At 42.0% G+C, this 21,597-nt stretch overlaps 1 protein-coding gene across 14 annotated transcripts in view; it reads right to left on the reverse strand.

Moving 5' to 3' along the window:
• Positions 1–21,086, reverse strand: part of LOC127003518 (cytoplasmic protein NCK2-like) — a 40,799-nt gene extending 19,713 nt beyond the window's left edge. For 11 of the 14 annotated variants that reach the window (XR_007757119.1, XR_007757116.1, XR_007757115.1 and 8 more), the window contains exons 1-3: positions 20,963–21,086; positions 18,565–18,702; positions 14,333–14,537 (exon numbers count right to left, since the gene is read on the reverse strand). Coding sequence is in view for 4 of the 14 variants with exons in the window: in XM_050870339.1 (XP_050726296.1) it covers positions 14,333–14,537; positions 18,565–18,592 (233 nt within the window). In the remaining 10 variants the exon portion in view is untranslated. The remainder of the gene's footprint in view (positions 1–14,332; positions 14,538–18,564; positions 18,703–20,962) is intronic. The other 3 variants (XM_050870342.1, XM_050870340.1, XM_050870343.1) reach the window with 3 other exon arrangements.
• Positions 21,087–21,597: the final 511 nt, after the last annotated feature.

Below are 21,597 nucleotides of genomic sequence, written 5' to 3' on the forward strand. Positions count from 1 at the left end.
GAAGGAAGGGGAGGGATATTGCTGTCAGACCGGCCGTGTGTGTGTGTTTGTACGCTCACAGCTTGAGTATAAACTGAAGCTGTTCCTCCGCCCAGCTTCCGCTCTCCTCCTCCTCCTCCTGGGCATCCTCCTCTCCTCTCTCTCCTCTCCCTCCTCCTCCCTTCTCACCGCGCACTCGCAAACCATACCCGCAGCAACCCTTCTCCTCCTCCTCCTCCTCCTCCTCCTCCTCCTCCTTTCTTTCTCTCTTGTTTCCATTTCATTCCTCCCCTTTAGTCTCTCTTTCCATTTCCTCTGATTCTGTTTCATCTCCCACGCGCTTCTCTCTCTCCTCCTCCTCCTCCACATTCCTCCTCCTCCCTTTTATCCTTCCTTTCTTCCATCGTCAACCTACCTGAGACACATTTAGCATCCCTTCTCCTCCACATTCCTCCTCTTCTCTCCACACCTCCACTCCTCTTCCCTTTTATCCTTCCTTTCTTCCATCGTCAACCTACCTGACACACATTTAGCATCCCCTCTCCTCCTCCTCCTCCTCCTCCCAGCACAGGTAGAAAGGTTGCTCGCCTCTTAACCTCACCTGTTGCATGTCATTAGCAAAGTCACGAAACACCTGATAGCAAAAAAAAAAAAAAAATAAATAAATAAATAAATAAATAAATAAAAATAAATAAATAAATAATAATAATAATAATAATGATAAAAAAAATGCGAATATTGATAAAAACGTTAATAAGCACGAAAACGTTTGTGAATAGACAGAAAGTAAATAGATAAAGAGCGAGAGAGAGAGAGAGAGAGAGAGAGAGAGAGAGAGAGAGAGAGAGAGAGAGAGAGAGAGAGAGAGAGACCGTTGCATATTCGCGTTATTAGTAAAACGCGACTTTTAAATCCAAACATGTAGAATTTTTATTAATAACTACAATGCTTTTCGTGATGATGATGATGATGATGGTGATGGTATAGTGGTATTTTCATTATCATTTTATCATTATTTATTACAGTTGCCTTTAATAGATAGATAGATAGATAGATAGAGAGAGAGAGAGAGAGAGAGAGAGAGAGAGAGAGAGAGAGAGAGAGAGAGAGAGAGAGAGAGAGAGAGAGAGAGAGAGAGAGAGAGAGAGAGAGAAAAAAAGACAATATCACCCTCAAAATGACCCTAACCTCTAATCTCAAAACACTAACCTTCCTCCCCCCTTACGTCCACCCCACATGAGAGGAGGAGGAGGAGGAGGAGGTTATGCAAGGGAATGTGGGTCGAGTTTTCTGAGGTAATGGGAAAAAGGAGGAGGAGGAGGAGGAGGAGGAGGAGGAGGAGGGAGATGAGAGCAAACTAGTGTAGCTTCTTGGCGTTATGGGTGAAAGTTCTCTCCTCCTTCTCTTCCTCCCTCCTTCGTTTCCTCCATTCCCTCCATTCACCTTTTTTCCGCCATCCCTCCATTTACCTTCCTCCTTTCCCTTAATTTTCTCCATTTCTTCCTTCCTTCCTTCCTTCCCTCTCTCCCTCCTCTCAATTTCCTTATATTTTCTTCCTTTTTCCATTCCCCCCCCCCCCCTCTCTCTCTCTCTCTTTCTCCTCCCTCCATATATTTTCCTCCTCCATTCTTCCCTTATCTCTCCCTTTATCTCTACTCTCTTTCCTCCAGTCCTTTACCTCCTTACTTTCTTCCATTATTAGGGAAAGAAGGAAGGGAGGGAGGAGGGAGAGGAGGAGGAGGAGGGAGGGAAAGTCGTTCAGGTAGGAGATGGTGAGGCAAGATTATTATTATTATTATTATTATTATTATTATTATTATTATTTTATTTCTTTACTTTCCTCCTCCATCTCCTTACTTTTTTTTCTCCATTTTCCTCCGTACCTATTTTCCTCTTCCCTTATATTTCCTCCTTTCTCATATTTTCCTCCATTTCTATTTCCTTTCCCCTCCGTCTTATAATATTGGGCGTTTTTTTCTCTCGCTTTGGGCGAGTTTCCGTCGCGGGATGGGCTAAGTCGCCTAAGTTTGGGCTATTTTCGCGGCTTTTTCATTTCCCTTTCCTCGAATATAACGCAGATTTTGTCCTCTCTCTCTCTCTCTCTCTCTCTCTCTCTCTCTCTCTCTCTCAGATGATAAGACGAGGAACATGAATGGACGTGTTATCTGCGAAGGAGGAGGACGAGGAGGAGGAAGAGGAGGAAGAGGAAGTGGAGGAGGAGGGGGGGGGGGGGTAAATTCAAATAAGGTGGAAAAAGGGAGGAAAGTGGAGAGGTTACGGGGAGAGAAAGAGGAGGAGGAGGAGGGAAGGAGGGGAGGAAATGTGAATAGGAGGAGGAGGAGGAGGAGGAGGAGAAGGAAAAAAAGGATTGAATTTATGGAAGGAGGAAGTAGAGAAGAAAAAGATGGAAAAGTAGAAGGAGGAGGAGGAGGAGGAGGAGGAAGTAAGAAGGGAGATGATGATGAAAAGGAAAAAAATAAAACATACAAATAGATTTACCCTTTAAACAAACACACACACACACACACACACACACACACACACACACATACCCACGTGTGTGTGTGTGTGTGTGTGTGAGAGAGAGAGAGAGAGAGAGAGAGAGAGAGAGAGAGAGAGAGAGAGAGAGAGAGAGAGAGAGAGAGAGAGAGAGAGAGAGAGAGAGAGAGAGAGAGAGAGAGAGAGAGAGAGAGAGAGAGAGATATTTTGACCTGAGGTGGAGAAAGAAATGTGTACTGAGGAGGAGGGAGCAAAGAGAGAGAGAGGAGGAGGAAAGAGGGAGAGAAAGGGAGAAGAAGGAAAAGGAGGAGGAAGATGAAGGAACGAGAAAGATGGAAAAGAAGAAAAGAAGAAAAAAAAAATAAGAAAAGTTGAAAAAGTGCAAGAAAATGAGAAAAAGGAAATTGGAAAAAAAAGAAGAGGAGGAGGAGGAGGAGGAGGAAGAGGGAGAGAGGAAGGAAGAGGAGGGAGAGAAATAAGTGAAGAGAAAGGAATAAGAGAGAAGGAAAGAGAAGAGGGAATGAGGGATGAAGAGGATGAAAAACAGGAAATAGAAGAAAGAGGAGGAGGAGGAGGAGGAGGTACTGATGGAGGTAGTATGTAGCTTGTTTGTGTGGAAGAGAAGAGGGAGGGAAGGAAGAAGGAAGGAGGAGGAAGAGGAGGGAAGGAGGGGAAGCAAGGTTTGTTTGTAGAGGTAAGACTAAAGGAGGAGGAGGAGGAGGAGGAGGAGGAGAGAAGGAAGAAAGGAGGAGAATGAAAGAACTCAGACATCATTCATTAAAATACTCTCTCTCTCTCTCAGGCCTTTTCTTTGGGTTAAACTGGGAGGAAAGAGAGAGAGAGAGAGAGAGAGAGAGAGAGAGAGAGAGAGAGAGAGAGAGACCGAGCACGTTAGATTGCCTCTTGGCCAACCTGAAGAGAAGAGAGAAAGAGGGAGGGAGGGAGAGGGGGGAGAGGGAGACAAGAGAATAAAGAAGGGGAGAGGAGAAAGGATTGAAGAAGAGTGAAAGAGAAAAAAAGTGATGATGAAGGAGAGAACAGATAATAATAATAATAATAATAATAATAATAATAATAATAATAATAGGACAAAACGAGTCATTCCCTTTAACACAGGAGGAGGAGGAGGAGGAGGAATACAGAAATGCACCTTGAAGAACCTTACCTATACTGACCTACCTACCTGAGAGAGAGAGAGAGAGAGAGAGAGAGAGAGAGAGAGAGAGAGAGAGAGAGAGAGAGAGAGAGAGAGAGAGAGAGAGAGAGAGAGAGAGAGAGTGTTTTCTTAGGTGTTATATAAAGGTGAACAAGCAACTGTGTGTGTGTGTGTGTGTGTGTGTGTTTGCTTGAAGGTCTCCGCAGTGAACGTTTTAATGCTTTCCTTCTTCTTCTCCTCCTCCTCCTCCTCCTCCTCCTTCCTTGCATGTGTGTTTCTCTTTACATAGTTATCCTTCCCTCCTCCTCCTCCTCTTCCACCTCCTTATTCCACTTCCATAACTTTTACGAGTGTGGGTTTTGCCTCCACCTGAGCTAATTTTGTTTCATTTTATTAACTTTATTTATCTTTCACTTTTATATTTGGTCTGATAATTGTTTTTGTGTGTTTGTGGGGCTATTTGTCTTGTTTTTGTTTTCATTTGGTATTTTTCTTCACTAGTTTTTTTTCTTAATTCATTTGTTTTTCTTTCCTTCCTGTGTTTCATGGGGTCGTTCTTCCTTCCTCGTTTTCTCTTTTTGTTTTCATTTCATATTTTTTCTTCACTAGTTTTTTTTTCTCCTTCCTCTATTTCATGGGGTGGTTCTTCCTTCCTTCTTCTACTCTCCTATTTTCCTCTCCTTCCTTCATTCACTTCTCTTCCTCCGTCTATTCCTTCCTTCCTTCCTGTCTTTCTTCCTGCCTCTATTTCTGCGTTCGTTCTTCCTTCCCTTCCTCTCTCTCTCCCTTCTTCACTCACTTCTCTCCCTCCGTCTATTCCTTCCTTCCTTTCTTTCCTTCCTTAATCCCTTCCTTCTCTTTACCATCCTTGCTTCCTTCTTCCTATCTGTCTCCAATCCTCCCGCTCCTCCTTCCTTCATCCTTTCCCTTCTTCCTTCCTTCTCTCTTTACGACGTTTAAGAAGATAAGAACAAACAGAAGGAAGGGAGAAAGAGAAGGAAAGGAGATAAGAAAAGGGTATAAAGTGCTGTGTGTGTGTGTGTGTGTGTGTGTGTGTGTGTGTCTTGATCAATACCCCCCCCCCAATTCTTAATTATACTGAACGCACGTGCAACCCCCTCCCCCCCTTCCCTTCCCCCCCCTCATTTATGAACACACACGAACGCACGAACCCTCACCACCCACACACGTGACTGCATGTGCGCGTGTGTGTGTGTGTGTGTGTGTGTGTCTCTCTCTCCCTATAACATAAGAATATCATATGATTTTCCCTTTTTTGTCCTTTTTCTTCATTTTCTTTTATTTATTTTCTCTTCCTATTTTTTATTTTTTTTTATTTTGCTCTTCTACTTTCGCTTTTCCTCTTTCTACTTATTAATTTTCCTCTTCTACTTCCTACTTTTTCTCCTCTTTCCATCCTCTTTACTGTCATCTCTCTCTCTCTCTCTCTCTCTCTCTCTTTAAAAATACACTCCTCTTTTTCCTATACAATTTTAGCTGTCCGTTTTTTCCCCCCTATCCGTCAGCCTGCATAGCTTAATATATTACAGACCTATTGGCTTCCGTTTTCCATTTTCTTTACGGGGGGACTTTACCGTTGTTGCATACGTTTTCTATTACGCTCAATATTGGGGGGGTCTAAACTAAACCTTGAAAATGGTGACCTCCCTATATTAAAAAAGAAAAAAAAGGAGGGTTGAATATTCTCAGTAACCTCCCACACGCGATATTAAAATGATGAAAAAAGGTAATATTGTCAGCGACCTTCCACATACAAAATAATAATAATAATAATAATAATAATAATAATAATAATAATAATAATAATAATTCACGTTCTTGATTAGAAACGAGAACCTCATATTTCTTTTTCGATTCATTAAATTGAAAATTCATTAAAATTACTTGAAAATGGGAAGGCTAAATTAAAAAGCAAAAAATAAATAAATAAAATAAATAAGATTCTCAGTGACAGTAAATTTTTATACACACAAACATATAATTAAACTCACTATCTTATGGATTTAAAACGAGAACCTCATTAGTATTTTTTTTTCTATTCATTAAAACAATATTATTCTTAACTTCCCATATCAAAAAATTATAAATAAACTCTCTTTCTTATTAATTTTAAACGAGAACATTCACATTATATTTTTCTATTCATTAAAAACAATATTCTTCTTAATTTTCCACATAAAAAAATATAAATAAACTCACTTTTTTTATTGATTTTAAACGAGATCATTATTGTATTTTTCTATTCATTAAAAAAAAAAGTATTTCTCTTCTATTGCTCAAACGAGTGACCACATTCCTCCTTATGGAACAAACTCAACTAATCTATTTATCTATATTCTCCACTTCGTAAATTATAATGAGCAAAAACAAGACGGAAAGGAAGACACAGTAAAGAAAAGAAGAAAATAATGATAAAATAATACAAAAGAATAATGAAAATCTAAATCATATTGAAATACTAAGAGGAAAAACGTATAACTCACTTTCTTATTGATTTTAAACGAGAACAACCTCATTATTAATATCTATTTTATATTCATTAAAAAAACACTTCAATCCAATCAAGTTATTTCTCTTCTATTGCTTAAACGAGTTACCACATTCCTCCTTATCAAACAAACTCAACTTTTTTTTTCTTTTATCTCCCTCTCGCAAAATATGAGACACAAGACGGGGAGCGAGAAACACGATAAAGGAATGAAAGAAAAAAAGAAAGGACAAAATCTAAATAAAAACATTAAAGAACAATAAAAATCAAACTGAAAACTACGTAATAAAGAGGAAAAACGTATAACGCAATATGCCAACACTTGAAAACGCCCACGACTAAGAGGAAGAGGAGGAGGAGGAGGAGGAGGAGGGGGAGAGGGAAATCAATAAAGTGGAGAGATGAAGATAGAGGGAGAGAGAGAGAGAGAGAGAGAGAGAGAGAGAGAGAGAGAGAGAGAGAGAGAGAGAGAGAGAGAGAGAGAGAGAGACGCTGCAGAGAAATAGAGAGAAAGACAGAAAAGAGATAAAACACAGATAGGCATTAAACAGGTAGATAAATAGACAGGTAGATATATCCTAACGTAACAAGTAACCCCGGGTCCCTTAAAATAACGTCCTTTAAAATAATAACTAGGCCCCCTTAAATTGTAACCTACCCCCTCTCAAATATAATCCACCCCCCTTTAATGATAACTTTGCCCCCTTAAATGTCCTATCACCAGTCAGCCCAGGCATGGTACAAAACCCTTAACATGTTTTCAAGGTTAAGTCCCCCCTCCACACATCCGCCAGCCAGCCCAAAGTAGCGGAAAGCAGCCCAGAAACCCGCGGCAGAGTCTCGTGGTGCTGAGAAACCGCCCAACACAGAGAGGCTTGACAGGCGAGGCACGAGTCGACTCTAGCTCAGTCACCGCTGCAGAATGTAAACACAACCCTTGGCTTCCCGCTCTCTCTCTCTCTCTCTCTCTCGTTTATTTTGCAATAATTAAAAAAAATGAGGGTTGCAGAGAGAGAGAGAGAGAGAGAGGGAGAGAGAGAGAGAGAGCAGACGAGAGGGAGGAGTGGGGAGAATGTGTGACGCAATAGGGCGGAGATGGGGAGAGAGGGGAGAGGAGGAGGAGGCGGAGGGAAGGGATAGAGAGGAAACAATGACGTAAGAGGGGGATGCCTGGGGAGGAGAGGGGAGGAGAGGGGAGAGGAAAGAGGAAGAGAGGAGAGGAGAGAAGGGTGAGGAAAGATTGGGAAAGTACTGAGAGGTAAGCGAGGAAGGTAAGGATTAAGGAAAAGGAGAGGAAAGGGGAGAATGGAGAGAAAGAGGGGAGAGAGAAAAGGGAGACAGGACCGAGGATGAGAGGAAAGAATGGGGATAGAAAAAGGACAGGAGGAGGAAAGAGGTTATATAGATGCTAAGATGAAGGGAAGAGAGAAAAGGGGAGAGAAAAAGGGAAGAGAAAGGGGAGACACAGGACGTCAGATAAGGGGAAAGAATGGGAAGGGAAGGGAAGGGAAAGATATAAAAAGGGAAGGGAAGGATATGAAAAAGGAAGGGAAGGGAAGAATATGAAAAGGGAAGGGAAGGGAAGGGAAGGAAATACACGTGCTAGAGTAAGGGGAGAGGGGAGACAGTAAAGGGAAAGGGGAGGAGAGAGAGAAAAGGGAAAACAGGACTTGGGGAGAAAAAAACTGTGACGGTATCGGAGGCTAAGGAATAAGGGGAGAGGAAAAAAACGATACAAAGCTATGGAAAGGAGGATGAGAGAGGGGAGGGGAGAGAGGATAAGGTAAGGGGAGGAGACAGTAAAGGGGTGAGGTAAGGGGAGCAAGGGGAGACGGTCAGGGGGAGGGAGGTCAGAGGGGACTCGTACCAGACAGAATCGATACCCGAGGGAAACTGGCTACTTGTCAAGGGTGGGGAAGGCTGAGGTGGGGAGGGGAGAGAAGGGGAGAAAGGGGGGGAGAAAGTGGGCGTGTGGGCGTGCGTGGGGAGGGGATAGGACTGTAAGGGTGGGGGTAAGTGTGGGCGTGATGGGGAGGAGGGGGAGAGGAGTGAGTGGGGAGGGGAGAGAGAGAGTGAAGGTCGGGAGAGGGGGTGAATGGGGAGGTGAAGGGGGAGAGGGGGGAAGTGCGTATGAAATGGGGAGATTGTTGGGGAATGAGGGAGAGTATGGGGGTTTGTGCATGTGTCGGGGAGTATATTATAAGGGTGTGGGAGAATGTGTGTAAAAAGTGGGGATGTGTAGGTGGGGAGAAGGGAGAGGAGAGGAGTGGGAGTATGTATATATGGGGTGGGAAGTGTAGGAGAAGGATATGGAGAGTGGGAAGAGGAGAGGGAGGAGGTGGGGAAAGTGTTCAAATCTAGTAAGAGTGTAAGGGGAGATAAAAGGGGAGGGAGAAAGAGAAGACAGAAGACCTAGGGAAAGGGGGGAGAATGAAAGGGGAGGTAAGTAATCAGAGAAGAGAAGAGAAGGTATATGGAAACATGGAAATGCAGGCAACAGAAAGCCTATTAGCTCATTACGAGGTCGCCCGCTTGGGTGATTTAATCTGCTCGACCGCCACTTGGGGCTTGAGGAGCAGATGAAAGCACCTAGATATTGAGGAGCAGATGAAAGCACCTCGATATCCAGTTTACTCTCGACGCAGCGAAATGACGGTCGATTCTATATTTGAAGGAGTTGATGGTATTCGCATTTACTACTTCTGAGTCTAAGGGGAGAGGAAAAAGGGGACAGACAAAAGGGAAAGGGGAGAGAGAGGTGGGTGTGGTATACAGTGTTAAGGAAAGGGGAGAAAGGGAAAAGGGAAAGGGGAGAGTAAGGTTGGGGAGAGAGAAGGGTGTTGTATAGTGCTATGGAAAGGGGAGAAAGGGGAGGGAAAATGGAGTGGGGAGAATGAGGTTGGGGGAGAGGGGAGTGTGGTAAAGTGCTATGGAAAGGGGAGAAAGGGGGGAGGGAAAAGGGAAAGGGGAGTGTAAGGTTGGGGAGAGAGAGGAAGGTGTGGTATAGTACTAAGAAAAGGGGAGAAAAAGGAGTGAGGCTGGGGAGAGACAGAGGCGGGGAGACTGTTCTAAAAAAGGAAGTGTTCTATAAGTGGGTATTTGTTCTCTAATAGTAACCAAGGATGTTTTAAGCCCACATTTATTATCATTAGTTTTAAATGTTGTGTGTTTAAATAGTGTTGTGGGGGGAGACAGAGGAGGGGGGAGACTGTTCTAAATAAGTGGGTATCAGTTCTCTAATAGTATCCTAGGATGTTTTAAGCCCACATTTATTATCATTATTGTTTTAAATGTTATGTGTGTGTTTAAATAAGTGTTAAGTGTGGGGGGAGACAGTTCTAAAAAAAGTGACTTATTTAGGAGCAGTAAGTAGCGGAATTTTTTTTTTCATTAGTTTTCTTTTTTTTTTTTACGCCGTTGCTGTAAAAAAAAAAAAACTCCTCTGCTGTAAAAAAAAAAGTGGATATTTTTTTTTTTGTCCTATATTAGTAACCAAGGGTGATTCAAGCCCCCATGTATCATCATCGTTGTTTTAAATGTTATAGGTGTGTGTTTAAATAGTGTTCTGTGTGTTCTTTAAGTGTTCCGTGTGTTCTAAATCGCTGTTAGTTGATACGTATATTTATTTTTCTGTTATATTTTTCGTTAAGTTTTATAAAAGTAATATAATGTTTCTGAGTTTGACGGAGGGAAAGAAAAATAAAAAAAAGAGCATCGTATCACACATATTATCGACATCATCCTATTACCTTTACATCTCTCTCTCTCTCTCTCTCTCTCTCTCTCTCTCTCTCTCTCTCTCGTTCGTTCGATTCTGACAGAGAGAGAGAGAGAGAGAGAGAGAGAGAGAGAGAGAGAGAGAGAGAGAGAGAGAGAGTTGAAAGGGTACCGTACTGAGGAAAAGTAATGAAGAGAAGAACAGAAGAGGAGGAGGAGGAGGAGAGGAGGAGGAGAGGAGGAGGAGGAAGTGAGGGAAGCCTGAATAAGACCGGGTCACACACACACACACACACACACACACACACACGGCGCCGTCAATGAAGAGGCTGAGAGAGAGAGAGAGAGAGAGAGAGAGAGAGAGAGAGAGAGAGAGAGAGAGAGAGAAATGAGGGGAAGGAGTGAAGGAAAGGAGGAGGAGGAGGAGGAGGAGGAGGAGGAGGAGGAGGAGAAGGCGTAAGGAGAGGAGAGGAATCCAAGGTTAGGAAATGGAGGAAGAGGAACAGCAGGAAATCTGAGAGAGAGAGAGAGAGAGAGAGAGAGAGAGAGAGAGAGAGAGAGAGAGAGAAGAGGCTTATGCGACACGAGGGAGATCATTCACGCCTCTCTCTCTCTCTCTCTCTCGTACGCCAAACACACAAAAAACACTAAACACTAATCACTTTATCCTCCTCCTCCTCCTCTTCTTCCTCCTCCTTCTGGCACTTCTATAAAACCACTCAAAAAAAAAAAAAAAAAAAAATAGGGTACCCTCACTACTACTACTACTACTACTACTACTACTACTACTACTACTACTACTACTACTACCACCACTACAACTACTACTGTCTCACTTCACCATCTGTTTACCATCAACATACTCTTCTTCACACAGTACAATGCTCCTCCTCCTCCTCTGCTGTTGTTTGTTCTTCCTTTGTGTTCCTTTGTGTTCCTTGATCTTCTTTCCCCTCCTCCGTTTCTCATTTTCTCCCATTTCAAGACAAACTAATCCATTTTTTTTTTCATCGTTTTGTTTCACCTGACAATGCTCTCTACTCTTCCTCCTCCTCTTCCTCTTCTTCTTCCTCCTCCTCTTCCTCTTCTTCTTCTTCCTCCTCCTCCTTGATCTTCTTTCCCATTCTCTGTTTCCCATTCTCTCCCATTTCAAGACAAACTAATCCATTTTTTTTTCATCGTTTAGTTTCAAGAGGAATATGAGTACTTGACAATGCTCTCTATTCTTCCTCTTCCTCCTCCTCTTCCTCTTCTTCCTCCTCCTCCTCCTAATTGTATACTTCCGTTGATGTATTGTATTGTAAGGCATTGAAGGGTAAAATGTTCCTAGTCAATAGAGACAGGAAGAGGGTAGGTCTCTCTCTCTCTCTCTCTCTCTCTCTCTCAATGACAAGGTGGTTTTATATCTAAGCTCTTGACTAATAATCCTTTGCGCGGGTGATAAGGTACACACACACACACACACACACACACACACACACACACAGAGTCCCTGATTGGATGGGAGACTATTATTTCCTCCACCTCCTCCACCTCGAGAGAGAGAGAGAGAGAGAGAGAGAGAGAGAGAGAGAGAGAGAGAGAGAGAGAGAGAGAGTAATTTGAGCCTTACGGTAGAGCAAGGTAAGGGTGACATTAGTGTTATACGAGAGGAAGAAGAGGAGGAAGAGGAGGAGGAAGAGGGGAAGAGAATGGAGTGAGTGGGTCTTCCTGTCATACATACACCCTAACCTCCTCCTCCTCTTCTTCCTCCTCCTCCTCTTCTTCTTCCTCCTCCTCCTCCTCCTCCTGAAAACACAGATCGACACTTTACTGGTGGGAGGAAAGATGACAGGTGACAAAGAGGAGGAGGAGGAGGAGGAGGAGGAGGAGGAGGAGGAAAAAAACTTGGCCCACTCCTCTCCCCTCCTTTCAAAATGAGGAGAGGAGAGAAAATTAAGAAATGGGAAGTGGAAGAGAGGAGGAGGAGGAGGAGGAGGGAGAAGGGGAGAGTGCTACATGTTTTGGGAGCGTGGGGAGATAATCATCATACTCTCTCTCTCTCTCTCTCTCTCTCTCTCTCTCTCTCTCTCTCTCTGGCACACAAGGCAAAGAGAGAGAAAACTTAACTAAAACCCAACCTTAATCCCCCTTAATAAAAACAAACTTCTGTGGTACATTATCAGAAGTTAAAAGTTTCACCTCCTCAATTATGCATCTATAGAAGTTTTGCTTTAATATTCGCCAAGGGACAAACGTGATGGAGATGAGCACTAAGGCCACGCGCAGCTTACCCTCCCCTCCCATTCTTTCCCTCCCACACATACACCATTTTAGCTTCTAACATGCCTCCTCTATACCAACGACTGTCATTTCTATATAAGGCAGCAAATTGGCTCATGAAAAATGGTTGGTACTTGCCATAGAATCTTTTAATATAAACAAAAGTGGTTGTAATAGATGTACCATTACGAGACTTCCTTGGCACTGTACATGGAAAAAAACATGTAGACATAGAAGTAATTACAAGATATTCAATGACCTGCAGAAATTCAAGCTACAAATACCCCCAAAAATAAAAGCTTGAATTATCATTGAAATATATGGAAAAAAGGTAGAGATAGGCATGAGAGAGGAAGTGATTGTAGACTATCCAACCACCCTATAAATAAATCAAGCTAAGTTATGGCATGGAAGTTTACACATGAAAAAAAAATGTTAATCATGGAGGTTTACAAGCTAGAAATAGTAAAAACGTTATATATCATCATCAACCCGGTAGCAGCGGGGATCATGTTTCTTAATGGTCCCTCTAAGCGAGAAAAATGAGAAAAAATCATCACTCACACAAACCATTTCATAATATATATCAAAGAATTTGTGATCAGTTTATGTATCATCTATTTTGGGGGGGTTTACATCATGGCACAAATTTGGCCTGTCGCTGCTACACGGTAAAGCCACAAATTTGACCCGTCGCTGCTACACGGTAAAGCCACAAATTTGGCCCGTCGCTGCTACATGGTAAAGCCACAAATTTGGCCCGTCGCTGCTACACGGTAAAGCCACAAATTTGGCCCGTCGCTGCTACATGGTAAAGCCACAAATTTGGCCCGTCGCTACATGGTAAAGCCAAAATTTGCCCTTTGTTGCTACATGGTAAAGCCACAAAATTTGGCGCTGCTACACGATAAAGCCACAAATTTGGCCCATTGCTGCTACATGGTAAAGCCACAAATTTGGCCCGTCGCTGCTACACGGTAAAGCCACAAATTTGGCCCGTCGCTGCTACACAGTAAAGCCACAAATTTGGGCCGTCGCTGCTACCGGGTTAAAACATACGGGAAAAACATAGAGGTAGACATAAGAGGTATAGAGATTACAAAATATTCTACCACATTAAAAAATTCAAGCTAAAAACACAAAAAAACTTAAATTATCATTGAAATATATATGAAGGAAAACAGAATACTAAAATAACTACTGTACCATTGAAATTTATGGAGAAAAAAAAGCAGAAATAGACATGATAAGTATAAATGTTTCAAGTTATTCAATGACCTTCAAAATATTAATCAGAAATACTAAAACTCTTATAGATCACCATTAAAATATGAAAAAAATATTGTAAAACCTGTAAAGAGAAAACATTGCAAAAAAATACACAGTCAACACTTTCTTTCTTACTCTGAATACTCTATAAAAGACCTTTGGGGTAGACTTCTATATATTCCCATTCATTTATATAAACTTAACCTATCAACCAGTCACTCAATCAATAAGTCAAATAATCATCAATAAGCAACGTAACTTTTCCTACATAAACTCCATCAATAAACAGCAAAGATAAGCTCCATAAACTCTACTCCAATTCATCAGTAACTCAACCAACCACTAGTGACACAGTTCTCACCACAACCAGAGATACACACAACCAGTCAACACTCCCTTCCTTACTGAATACCCTGCCAACATCTTTATGGGGTAGACTTCTATATATTCCCATTCATTTTACAACCCTTGGCATGTCTCCACCGCTGCTGTACCCGTAAAAATAAGTGTTAAGGGTGACGCATCTGCCTTGCCAACTCAGGGCCAAGGTTACGTTTCCCTCTTCCCCATACCCAAATAAATACAGTCTCCCTTTATTGTTTTTCCCGGAACTCACCCGGACGTATTTCCCTAATCCTCCTTTCCTCGGTTCCCTTCACTTCTCCATGATTTTAATTTTTTTGGGTCCATTTTCTTAGGTGGTTTTGGGTATTAGGACTATTCCCCAAGTCCACAAAGGAGATAAGTCAGGCTCTAATGAGGTTCTAATAATATTCATGGTACAGAAGCCTTGTCAAACTATCCCTAGCCTCGTAAAACCGCCCACGTCAACAGGAAAACGGAGAGGAAAATAAATTAAACAAAAAACGAAAGGGAGAAAAAGAAATGTGAAATCGAATTGGAAAGATCTACCTTCATCCCTGACCCTCGCCTACTCTCACCTGTCAAATATGGACGGCTTCTCCTTCTTGACGTAGTTCGAGGGGACGTAGCCGGCCTGGTTGCGGTTGTTCATGACTCGCCACCAGTGCTTTGAGTCGTCCAGCAGCAGGAGACGCTCATTCTTACGGAGGTCCAGTTCATGGCTTCCCTGGGCTGCGTAGTCGTACTTGGCGGTGACCCAGCAGTCCTCACCCACCGACTTGCCTATGGGGGCGCGGCGGCAATGGTGGCGGTGGTGGTGGTGGTAGTTTGGGGGTATGGATGGTAGGGTGAAGGAAGGATAGGAAGGGTCGAGGGAAGGGGGAGAGGGAAAGTTTGCAATTAGTATTATCATTATGGTGCTTTATTTGTTGTTCCTGGTGGTTGGTTCTCGTGTCCTGTTTTGCTTATGTGTCGTCTGTGCTGCGCTGTTGCCTCACAATCGATATTTACTTTCACGTATATATATAAAAAAGCATTCGGATTCCAAGTTATACGAGTTTTGGGGCGTTCGAGTTCTTAGATTTGACTAGACTCCGTGACATCTTCAACACTATTCTACGTATATCTAAAAGTCTGTTATATTTACACTGTTACGTGGAAAGAGCAAGTCTCCTCTCGTATGTAGCGAATCACACAGAGGTATCAACTGTTACAAGCTTGCAAATTTTCTTATGTTGAAGCAATCTCTGACAAGTACATACATAGTTGAATTTGTATAGTTAGTAAGCCAGTGAATATTAAAAATGCTTACATTTGATACTGAACTGAAGCTTGTAAATTCTCTCAGTCTGAGGAGATTTTGAAGGAATGCATGGTTGTCTGCTTTGTTAGTGATCTCGTAAATACTCGACACTTGAATCTGATACATACTTAACTGAAGCTTGCAAATATTCTTCATCTGAGGAGATCTATAAAGGAATCCATGGTTCAGTTTGCTTTCTGACTTATCCGGTAGTTGTTGAATAGTTGAAATTGTTTTCTTGGTAATCTCGTAAGTAATTACACACTTAAATTTGATGATGAACCAAATCTGCAATTAAGTATGAGGGATGAAGTACGCAAAAATATGTCTGGAGGTAAATTAACTTCTGCACAAAGGACACAGCAGCAAAACATGACACTGGGAACACAACCTTCGCTAGCGTGTCACACCGTACCCACCCGAACATGGACGGACAGAAAGTGAAGGCAAACAATATGCAAAAGACTTGACGTTTGTAAAATAATAAAACATAATAAAGCAAATCAAAAATAGTCTAACTTCAAATAACTTAATGCTCAAATCAGGTGGTTAAGATACATATACATAATTTAATACATGAATACTGGACTACTATTTGCACTGGAGTGAATTTGGGATGTTAACAGATAGATTACAAATTACCAGAACAAAACCAACACCAATTTTTACATATTTAGGTCACATTATCACACTCACAAGACTTGGGGGAAAACAAATGCCATAAGAAACCCATTAGTGCGCTTAGAGGAACAGAAGGAGGAGCAGCAAGCTAAGGGCCGTGACGAGGGGCATTGTATTAAACCAAGCTGTAGGAGATGGGCCGAGAAAAGCAGATCCGAGATATGTGCCGGAAGATGTCTCGCAGGGAAGATGTGAGAGAGGTGTTGCAAAGTGATATCTGTGTGCATGTGTGAGGGAAAAAATGTCTCGCAGGAAATAATGCGGCAAAAATGTGTTACCAATTGCTTCGGAAAAAAATGTGTGTGTGTGGGATAATGTCTTGCAGGGAGAAATGTGTCGAAAAAGTGTTACCAACTGATTTCAATATAGGCTAGGCAAAAAAATAAATGTCTTGTATGAATAATGTGGTGAAAAAAAGTGTTACCAGCTGATTTCCGTGCATGTTTGGGAGGGAAAAAATGTTGCCAAGGTGTATAAATGTGGCTATAAAAGTGTTACCAATCGCTTGTGTGGGGAAAAAAATGATGCTTTGTGAAAATATACATATCACTGGTAAAATACTATGATGAGAGAGAGAAAAAAAAATGTGAATATACTGCTTATGTGAAAGTAGAGTGGAGTGCAAATAGAGGCAGATGAAACATAATGGAAGTGGAATTAATGCTGTCAAGAGGTGGAATATACAGACTACAGAAGTGTTGATTTGTATTGATGTGCATGAGGAAGCTGCTGAAAAAATGTCACTATGTATGGCCACAAAATCCAAAGACTCATCGCATAAACCTTTCCCTCGCCGAACGCTAAACAATATCAAACACAACTCACCAAACCACAACACTAAGACATGAGGAAATGCAAGTTGAATTGAGATGTTATTCCTACACCGATTACATATTCCACAGTGATATGGCTATGCTGCAATGTCCTGACTAAATCGTACTGTTAAGAAGTGTTTATATAAGTGTTGATTGTATGTCTGGTGAGTCACAATGGGTAAAAGTTGTAAATAAGGATGGTAAGGAATAAGTAAGACAAGGAGCTCCTCTCAAGACCACCTCAAGGACTAGTAAAGTGGACCACGGCTATGCACAGTGTGATGGTCGGTGGCCTTCGCTCGGACTGCTCCTACAAGCAAAACACTGATTGTAATGAAGACTAATTGGGGACTTCTGGGTTTCTCTGTCATTTTACTTGCAATTTAGGTTTCCAACAATTTTGTCTACTTGAAACGTACAGGATATATTGTGGTTATTATGATTAAAGGGAACAGATCCATTCAGTTACGTGCTAGACATCACTCTCATGTTCACCGGCGTTCATCGTTTGAGGTTATCCAACTGCCTCAAGATTACTGTTGAATGTCCTAAGTCATGGGCGTATAAATGCAAACCGTTATGCTTCAACATGACACTGTTAAGTTGAGGTAAGTTGCAGCCTGTTCATCTGTCCACTACTTGGCAGATAAGCTGATGGTGCTTGGTAGGCAAGTGTCTTCAACAGTTCTGCCTCACAACCTGTATGGCTGGAGGAAGTCTGGCATAATAAAGCTCTTCACTTGCTGCCAGGTGAAAGAGGGCAGAGTTTACCTAAGTTTGTCCACACAGTGAGTAGGGTTCCTGTACTCTCAACTGTTGGCCCAAGACTCAGTTACTGCAAGCAGGTAACTGTAAACACCACACTGCCCTGCAAACTTCTTTTCATGACCTCAACTGTCTATGCTGACTGCACCAAGTTTGCATTATGCACGGCAACGGCACACAAGGTAACTGTGAGTGGACATGGTGACACTGAGTGAGTCGTCAGTTAATATCCTGTAACTTTCATGGACTACAAAACACACCACAATCACATACACCTCCAAGCATGAAAGTATGTCCATCACTGCACTGCGGTGACAACACAGTGACACAGGGACATGGTGTCTGCCTAAGTTGGGTCAGCAGTCACAATCTTGGTAACACTTCCGTGTCTTATTGCTTTCTGAATGGCTGAGAGACTTCTCATTTATGAAAACTTATCAGGGGAGAGAAAAGCTAATGGTTATCTGACTCCATGAACATGAAGTGAAAGTAATGAAGTTAGAGCTTAGTAAGAACTATTTACTCATTAATATCAATCTTTAAATTGGGCCAAGCTGTTGAGAATGTGAGATAAAGCTGTCTGTGGTAAGTTACAGGAACCATCTAGACTCCATCAACATGAGATCACACTCTTGAGAATCAAAAAAATCAACCTGAAAATATATACACACCAGATAGCACTCCCTTAGAAGTGAAAAGAGCCATAAAATGTGTCTTTCCAGCTTATACCGTGGAAGCCAAACCCCTCCACCAGTGTGCTGAGCGTGAGTGCCAAGCCCCGGCCAGCCAGCACCCAGGCATGGCTAAGATGTGGCTCAAGAGAGAGACCAAGAGCCACTGAGAGCCACTAACACTCTCCGAGGCCACACTCAACACTCAGACACGCATCTTGAGTAAAAAAATGCCCAAAGCCAAGATAGAGACAGTGCCCATTGTGACTGGATTAATTCTGCACCTTGAAAGCGTAGGTAACATACTCATGCTGGTAGTGAGTGAGACGAACACACTGCGGCCGGTGTTCCCAGCCGCTTGAGGCCCTCTGGTAGTCCCCTGTGGTCCCCTATTAGCCCATCAGCCGGGGGAATAACATGTGATTGATATCCTTTGGTCTGCATAATCAAATGGTACTAAGGATGTAGTATTTATAAATCGGCTGAGGAGCTACACAGGGATGAAGGCTTTCCAGAGGTCCTCAGGCAGCACGGGAGGACACGGCAGCGGCAAAGGCCAATTCCGTATATACTACTACCTGGAACATTGTTTTGTTGATGCATGGTGAGCCTGGCACTGTTGTCATTAATAAAGAAAACTCATTCTGTGCGTGGCTTCGTCTTTTAGCCACTTGGGGGCTGGATAGAGCTCAAGCTTCAGTTACCAACTCTACCTAATTAGAAACTACAATTATTACAGACATCGAAGTGGCTAGACATCAGCAGCAAAGGTTCCTCTTCCCTTCGGCCACTTCTAAACCACTGTCCTAAGGTTATACACCCATTTGCAAACAATAGTCTGTTCACTGAAGTCCGGACCCAAGCTCACAACATAAACCTAGGCGTGTTTGCAAGCTGAGTGCTGATTGGCTACTGCGATGGCTTCCAAGTTTTCTTTAACCTCTGTTTGTGTTTATCTCACGCAGCACTTTCTACTAATCTGCACTGTGCTGATGAACACACTCAGGTTTATGTTATCAGCTTGGGTCAGACTTAAGTGAAAAGACTATAGTTATATATTACAGATGTCAAGTCCAGCAATTAGGAGAAACAAAAGCCTCTCCTCTACTGGGTGAAGATACTGCAGCTCTAAACATCAAAATAAAAGTCATACATTGAGTGAACTATGTGATTAATACCACAAAAATTACCCCAAGGTCACTCACTATCACACAGAAGGGGTACCTACAAAAATTAAGGCATATATAAATACTATAAAAAATATGTATAAAAAATATCAAAATAGATTTCATCAATGAGGATTTTTAAATTCTCAAGAGTTATGAGAATTGCGTAGAAATTATATACACTATGAGTTCGTGAGGTTTCAAACAATACTTATACCGTTGTCAAAATCTCCTGGTCAATTAACAGTAATGAACTATATACCTGATTTTTCAAACGTTGTATCACTCTTCATCAACACTAATGTGGCTGATATGTTCTTTTTGACAATTTCTTTATCTATTTTATATCTTACATACTGCAACAAGTACAATTTTACCTGTTTTTCAATGTGTGGTCACTTGTTTTCATTGATTTTCTTAATATCACTTTTTATGGCTGGGTCTGTGATATGTCAACTAACTCTGAATATCCAACACTTCTGACTAACCCCATCCAAAATAATGAGGTTAATAAGACAAGCTAGCCACGTAACTGTTGATAAATACTAATACAATGTTTGAAAGGGCTGTTGATAGTCTGCACTCTGCAAAACATAATTGTAGCACGGCATCGTCCATTCCAGCACAGGTTGACATCACACAATATTTATCCATTCAGTATATGCTTCATGCACCTCATTCACACAGGGCAGCCACAAGCATAATTTCTTGCAGGCTTTGGTAACACTCATCTTTTGTGACATTTGCATACAGTAACCATAACCACTCTTTCTTACTCTCTTCTATTGTAACTGTCACCCTTTCTAACTATATATCTTCTTTTCTTACTTTATTCTTTAGTGACATTCATCTTTTGCAACATCTTCACATAGGAACCATAACCACACTTTCTTAGTTTCTTCTTTTGTAACATTCATCTTTTGTAACCATCACCATCTTACTATTCTAACTATCCTCTTTTCTTTCTCTTCTTTTCATACCTTAGTCTTTAGTGACATTCAACATTTGCAACATTTCCACATAGAAACCAAACTCGCCCTCTTTTACTTTCCTCTTTTCTTCCTTTCTTTTGTAACACCTTCACACACAGCACCCACCACCACCACCACCACCCTCTCTGACAGGCTTTGGTAACACTCATTTTGGATATTATAAAACATGGCCTTAAAATTTCACTCACACAAAGAAACATCACTACCATTTCTTCTGTCAAGCTTGCCTACTTAACTCTTTCACTATGCAAGATCATGAACAAAAGGAAGAGGTTAGTTAAGGGTTTGGGTGGTAAGTTTGATTTCCCTAATAAATAAAACTATCTAAATATATGATAAAGCATTGTTCTCTCTCTCTCTCTCTCTCTCTCTCTCTCTCTCTCTCTCTCTCTCTCTCTCTCACACACACACACACACACACACACACACACACAAACACACACACACAAAGCCGTTCATTCATGCCTTTAGCAAACACACAAACAAACAAAACCAATAACAAGACCAAAGGAAAAAACACAAAACAAACAAACACACATACAAACACACGCACGCACACACAGGGGGGGGAGGGGGGGAGGACCAACCCGTGTCTAGTCTCCCAGGGGACTGACAATATGACCCTTTAAAGTCTATTATTAAGAAACGGACAAAAAAAACAAGCAAATAAACAAGCAAACAAGCGAGAATGAATCACCCTTCCCACAAACACAAGCGGGCACCCTCACTTAAAGCCCCCGCCCACGCCCTCCCACGCCCCCCACGCCCACTCTCTCGACCCCCGCGCCTTCCTCTCATCCTCCTCTCCCACTCACCTAATTTTAAGCTCGACATGGCTACAACATTCCCTTAAAATCACTTAAATATCACTCGGAAAAATCACACTCCCTCCCCATGGCAAGATGTTTGGGTGTCTCTCTCTCTCTCTCTCTCCCTCTCATCACTGTTGCCAGATTATCGTACTCAGACCTCCTTATTTACCGGTTTCTGAGGCGTATCTATCACCAGAAAACACCAATAATTAACCATTTTAATTTTAACTATATATTAAGGCAGTTATTGTGGTCAAGGAGGCAGTTTTGGGGTTGGAAATCGGGAAACATATGAGGCTGAGTACGACAACTTGACAGCGTTGGACATTGGGTGCTGCTATAAGGTCTTGGGGCTCGGTGGTCGGGGGTTCAAGATGACGCTACCGGAGATCGAACCCTATTATATCAAGACTCAGATCCCCTTTTTCCATGTCTGCCGTTTGTTGCTTGTTGGGAGGATTCCGAAACTCTCCATCGATAATATGAAGGGTGAATCGCCTATAGCCAATGGATGTCTAATTTTCTTGTATATAATCGATATCTGGGAATATTTGAGGGATTATATTATGTAAGAAGGATAAGGATAATGAGAAAGGGCTAAAAATAACATGGATACTGCTCTCCATCTATAATTATGA

This window comes from Eriocheir sinensis, chromosome 25 (assembly GCF_024679095.1).
Source record: "Eriocheir sinensis breed Jianghai 21 chromosome 25, ASM2467909v1, whole genome shotgun sequence".
NCBI lineage: Eukaryota > Metazoa > Arthropoda > Malacostraca > Decapoda > Varunidae > Eriocheir > Eriocheir sinensis.